This window comes from Salvelinus sp. IW2-2015, linkage group LG4p, assembly GCF_002910315.2.
Source record: "Salvelinus sp. IW2-2015 linkage group LG4p, ASM291031v2, whole genome shotgun sequence".
In the NCBI taxonomy this organism is placed as follows: Eukaryota; Metazoa; Chordata; class Actinopteri; order Salmoniformes; family Salmonidae; genus Salvelinus; species Salvelinus sp. IW2-2015.
Window position 1 is genome coordinate 5211356 of NC_036841.1, and position 21243 is coordinate 5232598.

At 46.0% G+C, this 21243-nt stretch overlaps 1 protein-coding gene across 1 annotated transcript in view; it reads left to right on the forward strand.

Moving 5' to 3' along the window:
• Nucleotides 1-20154, forward strand: part of LOC111956788 (BCAS3 microtubule associated cell migration factor-like) — a 401535-nt gene extending 381381 nt beyond the window's left edge. The window contains 1 exon segment of the mRNA XM_070436727.1: nucleotides 19348-20154. Within this exon segment, the coding sequence (XP_070292828.1) occupies nucleotides 19348-19496 (149 nt within the window). The 3' untranslated portion in view covers nucleotides 19497-20154.
• Nucleotides 20155-21243: the final 1089 nt, after the last annotated feature.

Below are 21243 nucleotides of genomic sequence, written 5' to 3' on the forward strand. Positions count from 1 at the left end.
GGTTTTTTGTATATATGTAACATTACTGTATGTGTGTCTGTCCTCACTGTCTGTCTCACTGGTGTGTCCTCGCTGGTGTGCTCACTGTCTGTCCTCACTGTTGTGTCTCACTGTTTGTCTCGCCTGTGTGTCTCACTGTTGTCATCCTTGGCCTACTGTTGTCGCGTGCTCACTGTCCTGTCCACTGTGTTGTCTCACTGTGTGGTTCGACTGGTGTTCTCACCTGTGGTATCTCTGTGTGTGTGACCTGTGTCTCTGTCTTCCGCTGTGTGTCTCACTGTCTGTCTCACTGTTTGTCTTCACTGTTTGTCTCATGTCTGGTCTCACTTGTGTGTCTCACTGTGTGTCTCACTGTTGTCTCACTGTGTGTCTCACTGTGTGTCTCACTGTATGGTCCTGCGTCACGTCGTCTCGTTGTTCAACTGTGTGTCCACTGTGTTCATGGTGTGTGACTGTGTATCTCACCTGTGTGTCTTGCTCACTGTGTGTTTTACTGTGTGCCCTGTGTGTCTCACTCTGTCCTGTGTGTCTGGCACTGTTGTCACTGTCCTGCTCACTGTTTGTCCGTCACTGTTGCCTCACTGTCTGTCTCACTGTGTGTTCACTGTGGTGTCTCACTGTTGTTTCGACTTGTGTCTCACTGGTTGTCTCACCTGTCTGTGCACTGTGTGTCCTCACCTGTGTGTTTGACTAAGCATTTCATCGTTGCTCTTCCCCCTGCACAACGTACAAGTATAACTGTGCTCACTGTTGTCTGTTCGTTTCTCACTGTGTTGGTGTGTGTCTCACTGTCTGTTCTCACTGTGGTGTCTCACTGTCTGTTCATCTGTCTGTCTAGCACTGTGGTAAATCCACTGTGTAGTCTCACTGTGGTGTCTCACTGTGTGTCCACTGTTGTCTCTCACTGTCTCGTTCTCACTGTTCTGTCTCACTTGTTCTCACTGTGTGTGATCATGTGTTCATGGTTTGTCTGCACTGTCTGTCTCACTGTGTATCCTCACTGTGTGTCTCACTGTTGTTCTGTCTTCTCACTGTCTGTCTCACGTGTTTCTGTCCACTGTGTTCTGTCAGCCTGCTGTGTGTCCTTCCTGTGTCTCACTGTTTGTCTCACTGGTGTATCTCACTGTGTGCCTCACGTGTGTCTCACCTGTTCTGCTCTCCTGGTGTAGTTCTCACTGTGTGTGTCACGTGGTCTGTCTCACTTTGTCCTCTATGCTAACTGTTGTCTCACTGTGTGTCCTCCCTGTTCTGTCTCACTGTTTGTCTCACTGGTCGTCTCACTGTCTGTCTCACTGTGTGCTCACTGCTGTCCCTGTCTGTCCTGTGTGTCTCACTGTGGTGTCTCACTGTGTGTGTCTCACTGTTGTCTCACTGTTGTCTCACTGTGTGTCTCAATGTGTATCTCACCTGTGTGTGTCACTTTGTCTTCCACTGTTTGTCTCACTTGTGTCACTTGTGTCTCACTGTCTCTACTGTGTTCTCAACTTGTAAATGTCACTGTCTGGTCTCACTGTGTGGTCCTCACTGTCTGTCACTGTCCCCTGTCTCACTGTCTGTCCTGCACTGGTCTGCCTCACTGTCTGTCTCACGTGTTGGTTCCACGTCTGTCTCACGTTCAACTTGTATGTTATCTCATGTCGTCTCCTGTGTGTCTCACTGTTGCTGACTGTGCTCACTTGTTTCAGTGCTCACTGTTTGTCTCACTGTGTGTCTACTGTTTGTCTCACTGTCTGTCTCACTGTGTGTCTCACTGTCTTGTATCACTGTCTTGTCTCACTGTGTTATCCACTGTGTATCCTCACTGTGTGTTTCACTGTGTGTCTCACTGTGTGTCCTCAACTGTCTGTCTGCACATGTTTGTCTCACTGTGTAATTCTCACTGTGATTGTGTCACTGTTTGCTCACTGTTTGTCTCACACCTGTGGTAGCTCACTGTGTGTCTCACTGTGTGTCTCAACTGTCTGTCCTCACTGTTGTCTCACCTGGTTATTCACTGTGTTGTGATACTTCGACTGTCCTGTCTCACTGTTTGGTCTCATGGTTATTCTCAACTGTGTGTCTCAACTGTCTGTTCTCAACTGTTTGCTCACACTGCCACTGTGGTATCTCCTCAACTGTGTGTTCACTGTTTTGTCGTACAGACTGTTGTGTCTCACTATGTGTCAACTGTGTGTCTCACTGTGTGTTCACTGTTCTCACGTTTGTCTCCACTATGTCTGTCTATTGATCTCGGTGTCTTGTCTCACTGTGTGTCTCAAGCTGTCTGTGCCACTACTGTGTGTCCACACTGTGTGTCTCAACTGTGTGTTTTCAAACTGTGGTTTGTTTTGTGTGTCCTACCTGTCCTGGTCCTCACTGTTGTGTCCACTGTGTATCCTTTCTCACTGTGTGTGTCACTGTTTGTCTCCGTTGTCTCACTATGGTTCACTATGTGTCTCATGTCTGTCTCACTGTGTGTCTAACTGTGTGTTTTCAATATTGTTTCAACTAACACATGTGTGTCTGCCCACTCACTGTGGTGTCTCCTCACTGTCTGGTCTCATCATTCAAATCACGTGTCTTCTCACTGTTTGTGTGACTGTGTGTCGCATTGGTCTGTCTCATCACACGTGGGTGTCATCACTGTCTGCTCACTGGGGGGTGCCTACTACTGTCTGTCCTATTGTCTGTCTCAAAACTGTGTCTCACTTGTGCTGGTCCTCAACTGTTTGTCTCACTGTCAAGCAACAGTGAGATACACCAGTTAGACACCAGTTAGACCACACAGTAGTGGGACACCAACAGTGAGAACAAACAGTGAGACAATACACAGTGAGACAAACAGTGACACACACAGTGAGATACAAGTTGAGATACCTACCAGTTGTGAACAAACAACAAGTGAGACATACAGTGAGATTACGATTACAATAGTGAGAGCCTCTCTCTCTCTATATATATCTTTCTCTTTCTCTCTCCCTATCTTTCTCTTCCCCTCTTCATCTTCCTCTCTACCTCTCCCTCCCTCTCTCTGCAGCCAGCCGAGAGCGTGAGAGTAATCCGTGGTGACAGTGTGAGACGAGGAAGAATAATTCCTGTATTCAGAGCCGCCACCGCTTACCCCCCTCTTCGTTTTCTCTTCTCTTCTCCTCTCCTCCCTTTCTTTTGCTCTCCTCCACTGATACGTTAGGCCTGGATGTCATTGTAGCATTTATCGTGCCTCTCTGCCCTGCTAGCCTAGAGGTGTGTGTGTGTGTTTAGTTTTACTATCATGTGTGGACCAGAAGTACTCACAAGGATAGTAAAACAAAGAAAATGTGCCGGTCCCACAAGGAAGAAGGCTATTTTAGGCTTAGGGGGTTAGAGTTAAAATTAGGGTTGGGGTTAGGTTTATGGTTAGGGTTATGGGCTAGGGAAAATAGAATTTTGAAAGGGAATCAATTGTTTGGTCCTTTCAAGGATAGTAAAACAAATGTGTGTGTGTGAGAGAGAAGGGAGGGGCAGAGTGTCCTAGCCTTTCTCAAATGGTCTTTCTGTGGCGGTTTTTGTAGACTGCACTTAACAGCTTGCTCAGGGGAGAGACGCTGTGAGAGTTCATGAAGAAAGAGAGAAGGAAAGAGAAACAGGGCTTGGGAGAGAGAGAGTGAGACCGGGAGAGTCGGAAGCACATCTTACAAATGTGTGTGGGATGTTCAAGGTCTGTTTTGGGTTGTCTAGACAAGACAGCAGTGAAASACTTTCAAACCAGGAGGCATTTTAGAGGAGTGGAATTTAGGAAAAGGACTCTGTATCTGAGGTGTCTCCGAGTTATGCTCCACTTTAGTCTGTTGTATGATTACTGCTTGTATCCTTTAACTCTGAATCCATTATTTTGACCTATGACTTCCATCCTGGAACCATACAGCCTTTCTCCTGTAGCATGAGTAGATGAATAATAAAMGCACTAAAGCATTCATTTATGCTGGCACACTCAAACACATGCACACACCTATATGTGCATATGTACAGTACCAGTCAAAATGTTGGACACACCTACTCATTCCAGGGGTTTTCTTTATTTTTACTATTTTATACATTGTAGAATGATATTGAAGACATTGAAACTATGAAATAACACATATGGAATCATGTAGTAACCAAAAAAGTGTTGAACAAATCAAAATATATTCTTCAAATMAGCCACCCTTTGSCACTTTTTCAACACTGACAGCTTTGCATTCTCTCAACCAGCTTCACCTGGAATGCTTTTCCAACAGTCTTGAAGGAGTTCCCACATATGCTGAGCACTTGTTGGCTGCTTTTCCGTCACTCTGCGGTCCAACTCATCCCAAACCATCTCAATTGGGTTGAGGTTGGGTGATTGTCGTGGCCAGGTCATCTGATGCAGCACTCCATCACTCCTTCTTGGTCAAACAGCCTGGAGGTGTGTTGGGTCATTGTCCTGTTATAGTCCCACTACGCAAACCAGATGGGATGGTGTATCACTGCAGAATGCTGTTGTAGCCATGCTGGTTAAGTGTGCCTTGAATTCTAAATAAATCACTGACAGTCTCACCAGCAAAGTGCCCCCACACCATCACACTTCCTCCTCCATGCTTCACAGTGGTTGGAACAAAAATTCTCAAATTTGGACRCATCAGACCAAAGGACAGATTTCTACCTGTCTAATGTCCATTGCTTGTGTTTGTTGGCCCAAGCAATTGTCTTCTTCTTATTGGTGTCCTTTAGTAGTGGTTTCTTTGCAGCAATTTGACCATGAAGGCCTGATTCACACAGTCTCCTCTAAACAGTTGATGTTGAGATGTGTCTGTTACTTGAACTCTGTGAAGCATTTATTTGGGCTGCAATTTCTGAGGCTGGTAACTCTAATGAACTTATCCTCTGCAGCAGAGGTAATTGGGTCTTCCTTTCCTGTGGCGGTCCTCATGAGAGCCAGTTTCATCATAGCGCTTGATGGTTTTTGCGACTGCACTTGAAGAAAGTTATTGAAATGTTCTGCATGGACTGACCTGTCTTAAAGTAATGATGGACTGTCGTTTCTCTTTGCTTATTTGAGCTGTTCTTGCCATAATATGGACTTGGTCTTTTACCAAATAGGGATATCTTCTGTATACCCCCCTACCTTGTCACAACACAACTGATTGGCTCAAACACATTGAGAAGGAAAGATATTCCACAAATTAACTTTTACAATGCACACCTGTTTATTGAAATGCATTCCAGGTGACTACCTCATGAAGCTGGTTGAGATAATGCCAGGAGTGTGCAAAGCTGGCAAAGGGTGGCTACTTTGAAGAATCTCAAATATGAAATATATTTTGATTTGTTTAACACTTTTTTGCTTACTACATGATTCCATGTGTTATTTCATAGTTTTGATMTCTTCACTATTATTCTACAATGTAGAAAATAGTAAAAATCAAGAAGAACCCTTGAATGAGTAGGTGTGTCCAAACTTTTGACTGGTACTGTATATATTCACTGCATATGCATTCTTTCACACTCTGACACACGCAGACATAGTCAGAGAGTGACTCACATTCTCACACACACATATCTGCGCGTAAGGGTGTGTATGTGTATCAATAAAAGATGTGCTATGAATTAGTGATGGGGTACATAATGGACAGGCTGCGTTAAGGAGTGGAGCTGCTGTAACAGGGTTCCAGGGGTATAARAGCTGGCCCAGTCAGGGCTGTCTTCACATATCACATCTGTACCCAGCAAACACTCATACGCTTTCTGGAGAGGAGGGGAGGGGAGAGAGGAAAAGGGGTGGATTGAGGAGAAAGTGTGGAGTGTTGAGAAGAGAGAGAAATATATGTCATTTAGCAGACGCTGTTATCCAAAGCGACTTGGTCATGCGTGCATACATTTTACAGTATGTGTGGTTGGTCGCGGGAATCAAGCACCATGCTCTACCTCCCCTTTCCTCTCCACTCTGCTCCTCTCCTCCCTTCCATCTTTCTCAGAGGAGTTCAACCATTAGTCCAGAAGTGTCAAACATATAGGTGTTTTGAGTAAAACAAATGTTTATTTTTATGTAGGGGAGGGAACCGGACTCAATTTACTTTAAAATGACTAAAACCAAATCAAAACTGTGTAGAAATGATAATGGACATATATTCATAGTTTATTGAGTGTCCAGCTCGCTGATAATCACTAGACAGTAGGGAGCATCGAAAATTCCAAAAACGATGGAGGACAATTCTTTTCAATTTTGACTGCAAGGAATTTTCAGTGCGGCCCTCGTTGCAGACCAAATGCAGCCCCCGGGGCAAAATGAGTTCGACTCCCCTGTTTTAGACCAACATAGCGCATGTCCCACAGATACAGCTACCCAGTAATTATAACATGTCATCATATCTAATGTCATGGCCCTACTTGAGTGTCCAAGATCAAAGCCAAACCAGAATCACTCTAAATGGCTACATTCAGACAACCAGCTATGATGGAGCCCCTTCGTTTTCAGTCTCATTTTCATACACATGCTCTAATGTTGTTTTCCCCCTCGTCTCTAAATGGACTCGTTCAGGGTGTGGCTAGTGATATTAGGATAAGCCTTCCATATACCATGTTCCACTTCTGTTTAAATTGCTGCCGTATTATTACCTATAAGCTGATTCAGAGACAATAGTACTGGATGCTGTTTCTCCCTCCTCCCGGGCATTTAGAACCAGGCTGTGTCTTAAATGGCACCCTATCCCTATATAGTGCACTACTTTTGACCAGGGCCCATGGGGCTGTAGTCAAAAGTAGTGCACAATAGAGGCAATAGGGTATCATTTGAGACGCAGCCCCGTCAGTGAAGACTAAATAATGGAATACGGAGTCGGTCAGCTAATTGAATAAGGAGTTGATTAGTAGAAATGGACTGTAACGTTAAGTGGTATGATCCATTGAACCCTGGTCTGTACTTAGAGAGGTAGTGCCCTAAGGCTTAAGCAGCTTACCTGCTACGGTAAGAGCATGTTTAACCATTTGAAGATAGGCCTATCTCCAGCTTCCTGTGCTTCCCAAATGGCACCCTATTCCCTACATAGTGCACTACTTTTGACCAGAGCTCTTTGGGGAATAGGGTGCCATTTGGGGAGCAGGCTCTGAATGGTTGTAGCTACTTTACGGGCTCTATATAATAGTTTATATGGCCAGCAGACAGCCTTGTTGTGTCCTCCCAGTCTTTAGCCTGCTGCTGTTTGCCCACTCTGGGTTAATAGTACAGTATGTGTTACCCTTTCTTCCCTGTGTGTTTTCTCAGAAGTTAAAATTCTCAAGTCCATGAGAGCGTATTCATACTTCCATTCCCATATCACGTTGTTTCTTTTCTCTGCATTTCTTGGATCAAAAGGACAAACGGACCAAGGCTACGTGCCAAACAGCACCATATTCTCTTTATAGTGCACTACTTTTGACCATGGCTCATATGGGTCTGGTCTAAAGTAGTTCACTATATAGGGAATGGGTAATGGTGCCATTTTGAATGAACACAAAGTCTTGCTCTCAGGGGTCGTGTCCCAGGTCAAGAGGTCAACATCAGCAGTGCTTTTCTGAAGGGAACAAGGAAGTTAGTTTTGATTGGCTCCACATTCAGCATGAACTGTACTGTAGATGGACAAGAATCAGCTCACATTGATGAAAGCTATTATACTGTACATTATAATGTACATAATGGCAGTCTATAGGACAAGATGCTCTTGCATGCATTCAGTATTTAGCCTCTGGTCTTGCAGTGAGTCTCCTCTGTTCTCTTTGTCCTGGATCCCTTTATGTTTCTTTAACTCTGACTCTCTCTCCGTGACCTCTGTGTGTCCTCTCTCTTGACCCCTGCCTCAACTCGGGTGTCTCTCAGTTCTAGCCCATTCCGAGGTTGATACGGTCAGGCTGACATGGCTGTTTGCACCCTGCTGCTAATGGACAGCCGTCCGAGCTTCCTCTTGCACAGCTCTGTCCCCTGACCAAGGAACACAAGTTTGCTTTCATTCTCCTCCCGGTTCCGCTAAGCACCCGCACCACACAGACAGGGCTAGCTGGGATAAGGGGGGGGTGTAAACGGAAAGAAGGTGGCAGGGTGTCCCAGGCCAGAGAGCATGTGTAGCTGTGTCCCCTGAAGTTAAGGGACAGCAGGGGACTATGAGGGGGTACAGATCTGTGGTGTTGGGTATCAGCTGGATCATGGAATGTTCCGTAGGAGTATGTTGGATGTATCTCATGTCTTTGTCTTCTGTCAGATGTGTGTATGTTTCATATGTGTATCTCAACACCCACCCACACCCACTCAGCACTGCAGCACCTCAGCTCCAGTAGAAAGGTAGCGAGTGAGTGGCCTGACGTGATGTGGCCTGATTGTAGTGAAAGTCCCCTTCACAGCAGAATAGCACCATACACACACAACCACCAGTCTGCTCAGCTGAGCCCTCTGTCTCAACACACAGCAGAGAGGACTTGTCTGGGGGTTAAGTTGTGGTAATAACATCCTGTTTTCGGATTTAGTTCAMAGGTCGACCGATTAATCGGAAATGGCCGATTAATTACGTCTGATTTCAATTTTTCATAACAATCGGAAATCAGTATTTTTATTTTTTTTATTTTTACACCTTTATTTAATCTTTATTTAACTAGGCAAGTCAGTTAAGAACACATTCTTATTTTCAATGACGGCCTAGGAATGGTGGGTTAACTGCCTCGTTCAGGGGCAGAACGACAGATTTTTACCTTGTCAGCTCGGGGGATTCAATCTTGCAACCTTACAGTTAACTAGTCCAACGCTCTAACCACCTGATTACATTGCACTCCACGAGGAGCCTGCCTGTTACGCGAATGCAGTAGAAGCCAAGGTAAGTTGCTAGCTAGCATTAAACTTATCTTATAAAAAACAATCAATCAATRATAATCACTAGTTAACTACACATGGTTGATGATATTACTAGTTTATCTAGCGTGTCCTGCGTTGCATATAATCGATGCGGTGTGTATCGTTGCTCCAATGTGTACCTAACCATAAACATCAATGCCTTTCTTAAAATCAATACACAGAAGTATATATTTTTAAACCTGCATATTTAGCTAAAAGAAATCCAGGTTAGCAGGCAATATTAACCAGGTGAAATTGTGTCACTTCTCTTGCGTTCATTGCACGCAGAGTCAGTGTATATGCAACAGTTTGGGCCGCCTAATTTGCCAGAATTTTATGACATAACATTGAAGGTTGTGCAATGTAACAGGAATATTTAGACTTATGGATGCCACCCGTTAGATAAAATACGGAACGGTTCCGTATTTCACTGAAAGAATCAACGTCTTGTTTTCGAGATGATAGTTTCCGGATTCGACCATATTAATGACCTAAGGCTCGTATTTCTGTGTGTTCTTATGTTATAATTAAGTCTATGATTTGATAGAGCAGTCTGACTGAGCGATGGTAGGCAGCAGCAGGCTCGTAAGCATTCATTCAAACAGCATTTTCCTGCGTTTTGCCAGAAGCTCTTCGCTGTCCTTCAAGCCTATCAACTCCCGAGATTAGGCTGGTGTAACCGATGTGAAATGGCTAGCTAGTTAGRGGGGTGTGCGCTAATAGCGTTTCAAACGTCACTCGCTCTGAGACTTGGAGTAGTTATTCCCCTTGCTCTGCATGGGTAACGCTGCTTCGAGGGTGGCTGTTGTCGTTGTGTTCCTGGTTCGATCCCAGGTAGGAGCGAGGAGAGGGATGGAAGCTATACTGTTACACTGGCAATACTAAAGTGCCTATAAGAACATCCAATAGTCAAACGTTAATGAAATACAAATGGTATAGAGAGAAATAGTCCTATAATTCCTATAATAACTACAACCTAAAACTTCTTACCTGGGAATATTGAAGACTCATGTTAAAAGGAACCACCAGCTTTCATATGTTCTCATGTTCTGAGCAAGGAACTTAAACGTTAGCTTTCTTACATGGCACATATTGCACTTTTACTTTCTTCTCCAACACTTTGTTTTTGCATTATTTAAACCAAATTGAACATGTTTCATTATTTATTTGAGGCTAAATAGATTTTATTGATGTATTATATTAAGTTAAAATAAGTGTTCATTCAGTATTGTTGTAATTGTCATTATTACAAATACATTTAAAAAATCTGCCGATTAATCGTTATCGGCCTTTTTTGGTCCTCCAATAATCGGTATCGGTATCGGCATGGAAAAATCATAATCGGTCGACCTCTAGTCCAGAGGTATGTTTGTGTGTGTGGGTCTGTCCCAATTGGTACCCCATGTACTAATTTTGACCAGTTGAGTCTTAGGTGTGGATAGGGTATTATTTGGGTGGTAGTCTGTTTGTGTGTGTGTATTTAGAGAGGATGGTGTGGTGTATTTTCAACAGCTTGCCAAATCATCTGTGTGAGCAACTAATGAGGAAGTCTCCTCTAAATCCAATGTGGCTTAAATATAAACATAGACTGACAACAGCTTGGCACACACACACACACACACACACACACACTTTCTCTCTTCCACACACCCAGCGAGGGGGTAATGATGAGGGACAATCAGTGTGTATGGTATAGCGTTTCACAGCATCCTGATGTATAGCAGGGCTTTAAAACCAGTACAAGCTCTTTACCAGAGAGATGAGTGGAAGTAATGAGGAGAAGAGAAGGAGATAGAGAGGGATGCATAGAGAGGAGTTATTGTATCTCCATGCAGCAGGCCTGGTGTAATGAGGTCTGATTGGAGATGAAGCAGTCCACCGTTTATCTGCTGACCCATGAGAGGGTGTGTGTGTGGCCCCAGAGCCAGCTGGGGCCAATTGTGAGATTAAATTTAAAACTCAAAAACATTCAGTTGGGATAAGTATAGTATCGGTGTGTGTTACTGCCTCACTCCCAGACTCTCTGAGACGAGAGAGATAGAGGAGGGAAAGATGGAGAGGAAAGAGCGATGAGAAAGTGGCATCACCTCTCCTCCTCGCTCCTCTCCTGTCCTCTCCTCCTCGCTCCTCTCCTGTCCTCTCCTCCTCGCTCCTCTTCTGTCCTCCTCTTCACCTCTCCTGTCCTCACTCCTCTCCTGTCCCGACCTCCTCGCTCCTCTCCTGTCCTCCTCCCCGTTCGCTCCCTCCTGTCCCCTCACTCCTCCGCCGTCGTTCCCCCTCTTCTGTCCTTCCCTCTTTGCACCTCTTCCCTGTCCTTCGCTCCTCCTCCTGTCCTTCCCTCCTGCGTCGCTCTCGTCCTCTCCTGTCCCTCCTCCTCTTCTCGCTCCTCTTCTGTCTCCTCCTTTCAACCTCTCCTGTCCTCGCTCCTCTCCTGTCCTGTCCTCCTTCGCTCCTCTCCTGTCCTCTCCTCCTCGCTCCTCTTACTGTCCTTCCTCTTCACCTCTCTGTCCTCAACCTCCTCTCCTGTCTCCTGTCCTCCCTTCGCTCCTCTCCCTGTCCTCTTCCTCGCTCCTCTCCCTGTCTCTCCTCCTCGTCCTCTTCCTGTCCTCCTTCTTACCTCTCCTGTCCTCGCTCCTTCCCTGTCCTGTCCTCTCCGCTCCCTGCTCCTTCTCTCCTCCTCCTCTCTTTTCTGTCCTCCTCTTACCTCTCCTGTCCTCGTCCTCTCCTGTCCTTCCTCCTCGCTCCTCTCCTGTCCTCTCCAGCTCTCCTGTCCTGTCCTCGACTTCTCTCCTGTCCTCTTCGCTTCTCTCCTGTCCTCTCCTCCTCACTTTTTCTCCTGTTCTCTCCTCCTCGCTCCTCTCCTGTCCTCCTCCTCTTCTCCTGCTCCTCGCCTCCCTCTCCTCTCCTGTCCTTTATTCCTCTCTCCTGTGTTCTCTTCCCCGTCCTCTCCTGTTTCTTCGCTCACTTCCTCTCCTGTCCTCACCTCCTCTCTCTCCTCTCCTCGCTCCTCTCCTCTCACCTTCCCTGCCCCTCTTCTCGCTCCTCTCCTGTCCTCCCCCTCCTCGCTTCTCTCCTGTTCCTCTTCCTCTTCTCTCCTGTCATATCCTCTTCTTCTCCCTCTTTTCTCCCTCTCCTGTCTCCTATCCTGTCCCTCTCTCTCTTCGCCTCTCCTGTCCTCCTGCTCTTTCCTCTTCTCTCTTCTCCTTCTCACTCTCTTCTCTCCCTCCTCACACCTCTCTGTCCCTCCTCCTCTCCTCCTCTCTCCTCTCCCTTTCCTCTCCTTCTCCTCTCCTTCCTCTCTCCCTTCCTCTCTTCCTCTCCCTGCTCCTCTCTCCTCTCCTCCTCTCCTCCATCAGACCCCACTGATTAAGAGACGCTGTGTTTTTCTCTTTGACCCCTCTCTCCACTCCTCTCAACTTAATATGGCCCCCACACCACATCCTACCAACCACTCCCAACACACAACACATACATACACGGCAACCACACACATCACAAAGACACAAAACATGCCTCTCAGTGAGGAGGCTTCCATGTTTGTATGTTGATTCAGTGTGTGAGAGTGCATGTATGTCTCAGTTCTTTACATGTATTTTATCTTATTTGGGTCTGTGTGTGTGTATATGTACAGGAATTTGTAATTTGCGTGTGTGTGTTGTGGTGTGTGTGTGTGTGTGTGTGTGTGTGTGTGTGTGTGTGTGTGTGTGTGTGTGTGTGTGTGTGTGGTGGTGTGTGTGGTGTGTGTGTGTGTGGTGTGTGTGTGTGTGTGTGTGTGTGTGTGTGTGTGTGTTGTTGTGAGCTTGCGCCAGACTTAAGTAAGAAGAGGAGAGTTTAAGAGGATTAGGCCATTGACAGGATGCTGGATAATTTCTGGACATTATTTCCACAGTCAGTCCACTTGGTAATGATGTATTTACTGAGCCCTGTAGAACTGTTATTGCATTTTGCCACAAAGCTTAACTCCCTCCTCGCTGGATTGTACCATGAGGCCAAATATAGTCCATTCTGTCTCACTTCACGGCTTCATCATATTCGGACAGGGACGGAGTGGCCATAGGACAGTTCTGCAAATGCCAGATGTGCTGGTCCATCTTTAGCCCAGTCACCCTGTCTAAATTTGTATTTTTTCCCCTGTATTCAGCTTGCTGTTTGTCCAGGCTTTGTCCCTAAGTATTTGTGTTTTAGTGGAAAGTGTCAAGTTTTACATTAATTGTTATTATTACATGTAACTACATTAGTAATGTGAATGAAAATGTAAATATAGTAACCAATCTGAAACAGAATGTGGTTGATTTTTGTTTCTTTAGATTCAGTCATTGTCATGTAGGTACTATGCAGTTACGATGTACAGCTGAGTGAATCCAGCCTGGTTAACAGACTAGTTGTAGTGTTAACCAGGCTGATTTCAGGGGGATGGGATTAGTTGGTGTTAACTACATGTCATAATGTTAGCTCTATGTCAAGTGTTACATAGCTTAGCTCCACATTAGAGCAGAGGGGCTTGTGTTGAGGGTGTGAGCATCAGGGTGGGTGGGTGTGATTGATTGATCGGGTGTTGATGTTATCAAGAGTAACATCTGATCCAGAGATCAACTTATTGGAAGGAAACCCTACTTAGGACTATTATGAGTTAGAACAAGAATGTTTTAGGGGTTAGGAGATAGGGGGTAAGGGTTAGGAGAGAGGGGTTAGGGGTTAGGAGAGAGGGGCTAGGGGTTGAGGGTTAGGAGAGAGAGGCTAGGGGTTAGGAGAGAGGGGTTTAGGGTTAGGAGAGAGAGGCTCGGGGTTAGGAGAGAGAGGCTAGGGGTTAGAAGAGAGGGCCTAGGGGTTAGGAAAGAGGGGCTAGGGGATAGGAGAGAGGGGCTGGGGGTTAGCAGAGAGGGGCTAGTGGTTAGGAAAGAGAGGCTAGGGGTTAGGAGAGAGGGGCTAGGGGTTAGGAGAGAGGGGCTAGGGGTTAGGGGTTAGGAGAGAGGGACTGGAGGTTAGGAGACCCTGTAGAACCAACGCTCTAGATAACATGAAAACAGCCTGATCAGCTCTGCTAGGGCATATAAAATGGTCCGGGTGAGGTGTTCTCTCATTTCTGTCTGAAAGTAGCTAGCAAGCTAGCCAACGTTAGGCAGTTAGCTTGGGTGCTTGACTACTGTTATTTTTTTATTTAACCTTTATTTAACCAGGTAGGCTAGTTGAGAACAAGTTCTCATTTACAACTGCGACCTGGCCAAGATAAAGCAAAGCAGTTCGACACAAACAACACAGAGTTACACATGGAATAAACAAACATATAGTCAATAATACAGTAGAGGAAAAAAGGTATATATACAGTGTGTGCAAATGAGGTAAGATAAGGGAGGTAAGGCGATAAAATAAGCCATAGTGGCGAGGTAATTACTTTATAGCAATTAAACACTTGAGTGATAGATGTGCAGAAGATGAATGTGCAAGTAGAGATACTGGGGTGCAAAGGAGCAAAATAAATAAATCCAGTATGGGGATGAGGTAGTTGGATGGGCTATTTACAGATGGGCTATGTACAGGTGCAATGATCTGGTAGCTGCTCTGACAGCTGGTGCTTGAAGTTAGTGAGGGAGATAAGAGTCTCCAGCTTCAGCGATTTTTGCAGTTCATTCCAGTCATTGTCAGCAGAGAACTGGAAGGGAAGGCGGCCAAAGAAGGAATTGGCTTTGGGGGTGACCAGTGAAATATACCTGCTGGAGCGCGTGCTATGGCTGGGTGCTGCTATGGTGACCAGTGAACTGAGATAAGGCGGGGCTTTACCTTGCAAAGACTTGTAGATGACCTGGAGCCAGTGGGTTTGGCGCCGAGTATGAAGAGTGTTGGAGGCTATTTTGTAAATGACATCGCCGAAGTCGAGGATCGGTAGGATAGTCAGTTTTAGGAGGGTATGTTTGGCAGCATGAATGAAGGATGCTTTGTTGCGAAATAGGAAGCTGATTCTTGATTTAATTTTGGATTGGAGATGCTTAATGTAGGTCTGGAAGGAYAGTTTACAGTCTAACCAGACACCTAGGTATTTGTAGTTGTCCACATATTCTAGGTCAGAACCGTCCAGAGCAGTGATGCTGGATGGGCGGGCAGGTGCGGGCAGCGACAGTTTGAAGAGCATACATTTTGTTTTACTTGCATTTAAGAGCAGTTGGAGGCCACGGAAGGAGTGTTGTATGGCATTGAAGCTCGTCTGGAGGTTAGTTAGCACAGTGTCCAAAGAAGGGCTAGAAGTATACAGAATGGTGTCGTCTGCGTAGAGGTGGATCAGAGAATCACCAACAGCAAGAGCGACATCATTGATGTATATGGAGAAGAGAGTCGGCCCGAGACTTGAACCCTGTGGCACCCCCATAGTGACTGCCAGAGGTCCGGACAACAGGCCCTACGATTTGACACACTGAACTCTATCAGAGAAGTGAACCAGGCGAGGCATTTGAGAAACCAAGGCTGTTGAGTCTGCCGATAAGAATGTAGTGATTGACAGAGTCGAAAGCCTTGGCCACGTCGATGAATACGGCTGCACAGTATTGTCTCTTATCGATGGCAGTTATGATATCGTTTAGGACCTTGATCGTGGCTGAGGTGCACCCATGACCAGCTCGGAAGCCAGATTGCATAGCAGGGAAGGTACGGTGGGATTCAAAATGGTTGGTGATCTGTTTAACTTCGCTTTCGAAGACCTTAGAAAGGCAGGGTAGGATAGATATAGGTCTGTAGRAGTTTGAGTCTAGAGTGTCTCCCCTTTTGAAGAGGGGGATGACCGCGGCAGCTTTCCAATCATTGGGGATCTCAGACGATACAAAAGAGAGGTTGAACAGGCTAGTAATAGAGGTTGCAACAATTTCGGCAGATAATTTTAGAAAGAGAGGGTCCAGATTGTCTAGCCCGGCTGATTTGTAGGGGTCCAGATTTTGCAGCTCTTTAAGAACATCAGCTATCTGGATTTGGGTGAAGGAGAAATGGGGGAGGCTTGGGCGTGTTGTTGTGGGGGTGCGGGGCAGTTGACCGGGGTAGGGGTAGCCAGGTGGAAAGCATAGCTAGCCGTAGAAAAATGCTTATTGAAATTCTCAATTATCGTGGATTTATCGGTGGTGACAGTGTTTCCTAGCCTCAGTGCAGTGGGCAGCTGGGAGGAGGTGCTCTTATTCTCCATGGACTTTAGTGTCCCAGAACTTTTTTGAGTTTTTGCTACAGGATAGAAATTTCTGTTTGAAAAAGCTAGCCATAGCTTTCCTAACTGCTTATGTATATTGGTTCCTAACTTCCCTGAAAAGTTGCATATCACGGGGGCTAATTGATGCTAGAGAACTTTAAACAGTGGTAAAACCAAACAGAAGTAAAAAGATAAATAAAAAATTGTTAAAAATAAATAAATAAAGCCAAAACCAACGCCACAGGATGTTTTTGTGCTGGTCAAGGGCAGTCAGGTCTGGAGTGAACCAAGGGCTATATCTGTTCCTGCTTCTACATTTTTTGAATGGGGCATGCTTATTTAATATGGTGAGGAAGGCACTTTTAAAGAATAACCATGCATCCTGTGCTGACGGGATGAGGTCGATATCCTTCCAGGTGGTCAGAATGCTCAGATCAACCCTACTCCTACACTGGACGCTAGAGCGTCCAGTGTACGCTCTGAACGCTCCGAGAGCAAAATGCTCTGAATTTCCGAGCGCTCTCTGAGCACGCTCAGACACTCCAGAGGGAATTTATGAACACACCCTGTGAGTCATCATACCCATAAAACCTAGCGGTCAAACAAGGAAATGGTTCCAATCATTTTTTTACCATTCGTTTTTCCCATAGGGGATTTAGAAACACTTAAAATAAGGGTTGTGTTTCATGAGGGCTTACCCTGGGGTGACGTTTTGATAACCAAGTAAATCTCACTAAGACCAGGTAACTTTTATTAATATATTCGCCTGTATTTACCCCCAAAAAATGAAATGCTAATTAGCTGCTAATGTGGCTATCATAAAGAACTACAAATGCCATCATGATCTGGGCTGGGATATGGAGAGAGGGGCTAGGATAAGTAGAGGGGCTAGTGGTTAGTAGAGGGGCTAGGGGATGGGCTAAGGGTTAGGATAGAGGGCATAGGGGTTAGCAGATGGCCTAGGGGTTAGCAGAAGGCCTGATTAGCAGAGAGAGGCTAGGGGAGGGGCTAGGGGTTAGCAGAGGGGCTAGGGGTTAGTAGAGGTGCTAGGGAAGGGCTTAAGATGTTAGCAGAGGGGGTGAGGAGAGGGGGGTGAGAGAGGGGTTAGGAGAGAGGGAACTAGGAGAGTGGGACTAGGGGTTAGGAGAGGGGGACTAGGGGAGAGGGGCTAGGGTTAGAAGAGGGAAGCTAGGAGAAAGGGTCTAGGGTTAGAGAGGGGCTAGGGGTTAAGAGAGGGTGCTAGGGGTATAGAGAGGGGGTGAGGGGTTAGGAGAGGGAGCTAAGAGAGAGGGGTTAGGAGACAGGGGCTAGGGGTTAAGGAGAGGGGGCGCGGGGGTTAGGAGAGGGGGCTAGGGGTTAAGAGAGAGGGACTAGGGGTTAAGAAGAGGGGCGAGGGGTTAGGAGAGGGGGGCGAGGGGTTAGAAGAGGGGGAACTAGGGTTTCAGAGAGGGGGGTAGGGGTTAAGAGAGGGGGGCTAGGGGTTAGGATAGGGGGCTAGGGGTTAAGAGAGGGGGGCTAGGGGTTAAGAGAGGGGCGAGGGTTAGGAGAGGGGGGCTTAGGGGTTAAGAGAGGGGGCTAGGGTTAGGATAGGGGCTAGGGGTTAAGAGAGGGGGCTAAGGGGTTAGGAGAGGGGGGCTAGGTGTTAGGAAGAGGGGGGCTAGGGTTAGGAAAAGGGGATAGAAGAATAGTCCAGAGGAGAAGAGGAAGCAAGAGAGAGGTGAGTTGTATAGTCTGTGCTCTCAGAGAGACACCAGCACCTCTACATTATTACATCTGAGTAACTGATATCATTAGACATGACCCATATCATTACTGATTAACACTTACTGTCTGTCTGCGTGTGTGTACATGTGTGGCGTATGTGTGGTCCCGTGTGTGTGCGCACGTGTGTACGTGCGTGTCTGTGTGCTTGCAGTGAGTGCATGAGAGTGAAACCCCAATGTGGAACAGTAGTTGTCGTCAGCCCCTGGATTACTGTTCTGCTGTGACTGTGTTCTGCTGCTTGTATCCAAGCAAATGAAAAAGGGAGGGAGGTGGGACAGAGAACATGTGTTGCGGGATTCTGTGGAAGGTAGGACGGCTTTGTGTAAGCTAGTCGGATCTGAAGCCAACAGCTACTGTTTCCCGTGGGACATTCTCATGGCTCCAGTATAACCTCTCCCTTCAGTCCACACCGCCTGGTTTACTTATGTCATGGATTAGATTTATACAAGGCTTTTACAGGTGCTTAAAGTGCTTTACATTGAATGGGAATGTGATCACTGATATCTGAAGTGAGCACGTATTTGAGTTAAGTATTCATTTGTATGGTGGAATGCTTGTAAGTGTTCATGTCTGGCCTCTGCTTTTTCTCAGGCCGGTCCCTGGCCTAGTCTGCCTCTGCTTACTTTCCTCAGGCCGGTCCTGGCCTAGTCTGGCTCTACTTTTCCTCAGGCCGGTCCTGGCCTAGTCTGGCCTCTGCTTTTTCTCAGGCCGGTCCTGGCCTAGTCTTCCCTTGGCATTCTTCATTCTCTCTGAGCTGAGTGTCTACAATAGGATTCATGAGCACCTGTCACAGGGGTATGTGGGCAAACTAACTCACACAAACCCACATACACCCACCTCCCAACCTTTCACCCACACGCTACTGACCCCACCCATACACCCCCCCATCGTCATCATATATACCATCATCAATATGACTGGTATATATGCCTGATCTGTGTCAAAATGCATCATGTAGATCACTGATCCTCACACCATGCCAGTCTGCACCCATCTTGACGGATATGTTTTACAACATGTCTTCTCTTTAATATGCTCCGTATGGCCATAGACTGACATGTAACAGTTTCCTGTGAATGGTGTTGGAGCAGCCTGTCAGACAGTGTGTCAGTCTACACAGAGGCAGACTGCTAGCTGGCATACCGTACTGTTACTGTTACTACTGGGATGGTTAATGAATCAGGTTGAGAGTCAGTGTGTTTGACAGAGCAGACCAACCAACCCAGAGACGTGGTAGTGGAGGGAGTCTGATCTAGTGGAGGGAGTGGCGTTTTGGGCCCTGTCCAGTAACAAGCCCCTAGCCCTTGTCCCCTATAGACACTTCATCTGTTGTAGATCTGGTAGAGTTGGATAGGGAGACTGAAAATGGTTGTAGCTCCGCCTTGGCCTCTGATAAAGACAACATCTGGCGGCTTTATGTGAATGTACATTTGTATTGGTTTGGTACACAGACAGAAACAAGACAAAATCCCACTCAGCACTACATAATCTACTTACATTGTTACAACACTTTCAATGTACAGCTCATAGAAGATTGGAATGTTCATTGTGTGTGTGTGTGTGTGTGTGTGCCTCTGTCTCTCCCCCACAGAGCTCCAGAGGGAGGGCAGTATTGAGACTCTCAGCAACAGCTCTGGCTCCACCAGCGGCTCCATCCCCCGTAACTTTGAGGGTTACCGCTCTCCACTGCCCACCAACGAGAGCCAGCCCCTCAGCCTCTTCCCCTCCGGATTCCCCTAGAGGAGACTAGGAGACAGCCTGCCTACCACCCTACAAGACCTGGGGTCAAATACTATTTTAAGTCTTTCAAATGCTTTGAGCGTTTGCTTTAGTCTGCCTGGGGTGCCTGGTGGGAGGGGGCTACATTTTACAACTATTCTATTGGGTCCAACTATTCTATTGGTTCCAGACAAGCTCAATAAAGCCCAGATAAAGTATTTGAACCCAGGTCTGCTACCTACCATCCATCCTACCGCTTCACACAGCACAGCCAGACAGTCCTGATGTCTTCCGGTCTCTCGCCATGTTGATGTTCATTAGGATGTTATTGTGAGCAGTGATCCCCTTTTCATGTTCCCTCCTCTCTCTTTCCAAATCCAGGAACTGTCCAGTGTTACTCTCACCTACCGATGTGTTTGTGTTTCTGTCTGTGTGTGTGTCTGTGTGTGTGTGTGTGTGGGGTGATGTGTCACGTCGCGTGTGTTTCATTTTGGGTGTGTGTGCTGCTCCGTGTGTGTGTGTTGTTTGCCTGTGTGTATGAGTAGTGAGAGAGAAGGCAGAGTGCATTGAGTGAACAGTTTGTGACTCAGTCCCTCCTCTGTGTGTGTGTGTGTGTGGTGTGTGGTGTGTGTGTGTGTGTGTGTGTGTGTGTGTGTGTGTGTGTGTGTGTGTGTGTGTGTGTGTGTGTGTGTGTGTGTGTGTGTGTGTGGTGTGTGTGTGTGTGTGTGTGTGTGTTGATCTATGTGTTACGTACTACGTTACGTGCGAATAAAAAGTGCCCTGATGATTTTGTGTGAGTCACAAAATGCACCCTATTCCCAATATAGTGCACTATAAAGGGAATAGGCTGCCATTTGGAATGCAAACCACCTCTAGGTAGATACATGTTGGGGGCTTTTAGTGACAGAAACAGGCTCAAAACAAAATGTTTGTTGCTGATTAGTTTACTGCTCATTTGAAATAGTTGAAGTTTGTTATTTAGCTAGACATGTTTTTATGGAGTTGATTAACTACGTGTCACTTTGACTTTTTCACAAGCTTGTAAATGGTGATGGACCTAATGTAGCTGTAGTTGTTTTACTTCTGAAGATAACGACCTAGCTCAGCATGCGAGCTGTAATGTATATTAGCTTTGCTTATTAAGACCAAATCACTTCCATGTATGGTTTTCTCTTCATTTGGTAACTTTGATGGTTTCGATGGGTATCTTTTTAGTTTGTTGAGTCGAGTGTCTTCTGATGATTTCATCTTGCTTTGATTATGATTTTCTTTTTCTTTTTTGCAACAAAAAACAGAGGTTTGTGCTTTAACAAAAGAAAAGGCTTATTCCTTACTTGCGTGCAGACACACACACCTCAAACACACCCCAAACACAAACACACACTTGTACGCTGAATAACTACTTTGCCAGCTTTTCTTAGTGAATGAGTCATTGCTAGACTTGACCAGACCACATAGGACTTGATATGAAGTGTGATCTGATGCACTAGTGAGAACAGAAAGATAGACTCACCTTTGAGACTTAAAACAGGTTCTAAATATTTGGTCACTGATTTTGTATTCAGTGTTTGTCAACATTTTAATTTTATAACACGATACAATCCTAGTCCTTTGTCTGGGGAATGGATGTCTGGTTGACTACACGGGTCTGTTCAGAAAAATGCTACGTTGCAGGACTTTCAGGTAGAAATACATTTTATAGAACATGTGACTCCTCTCTGTCCTGTAGGAAAAGGAGTCATTACAGATCTATATATTACATTTCTAT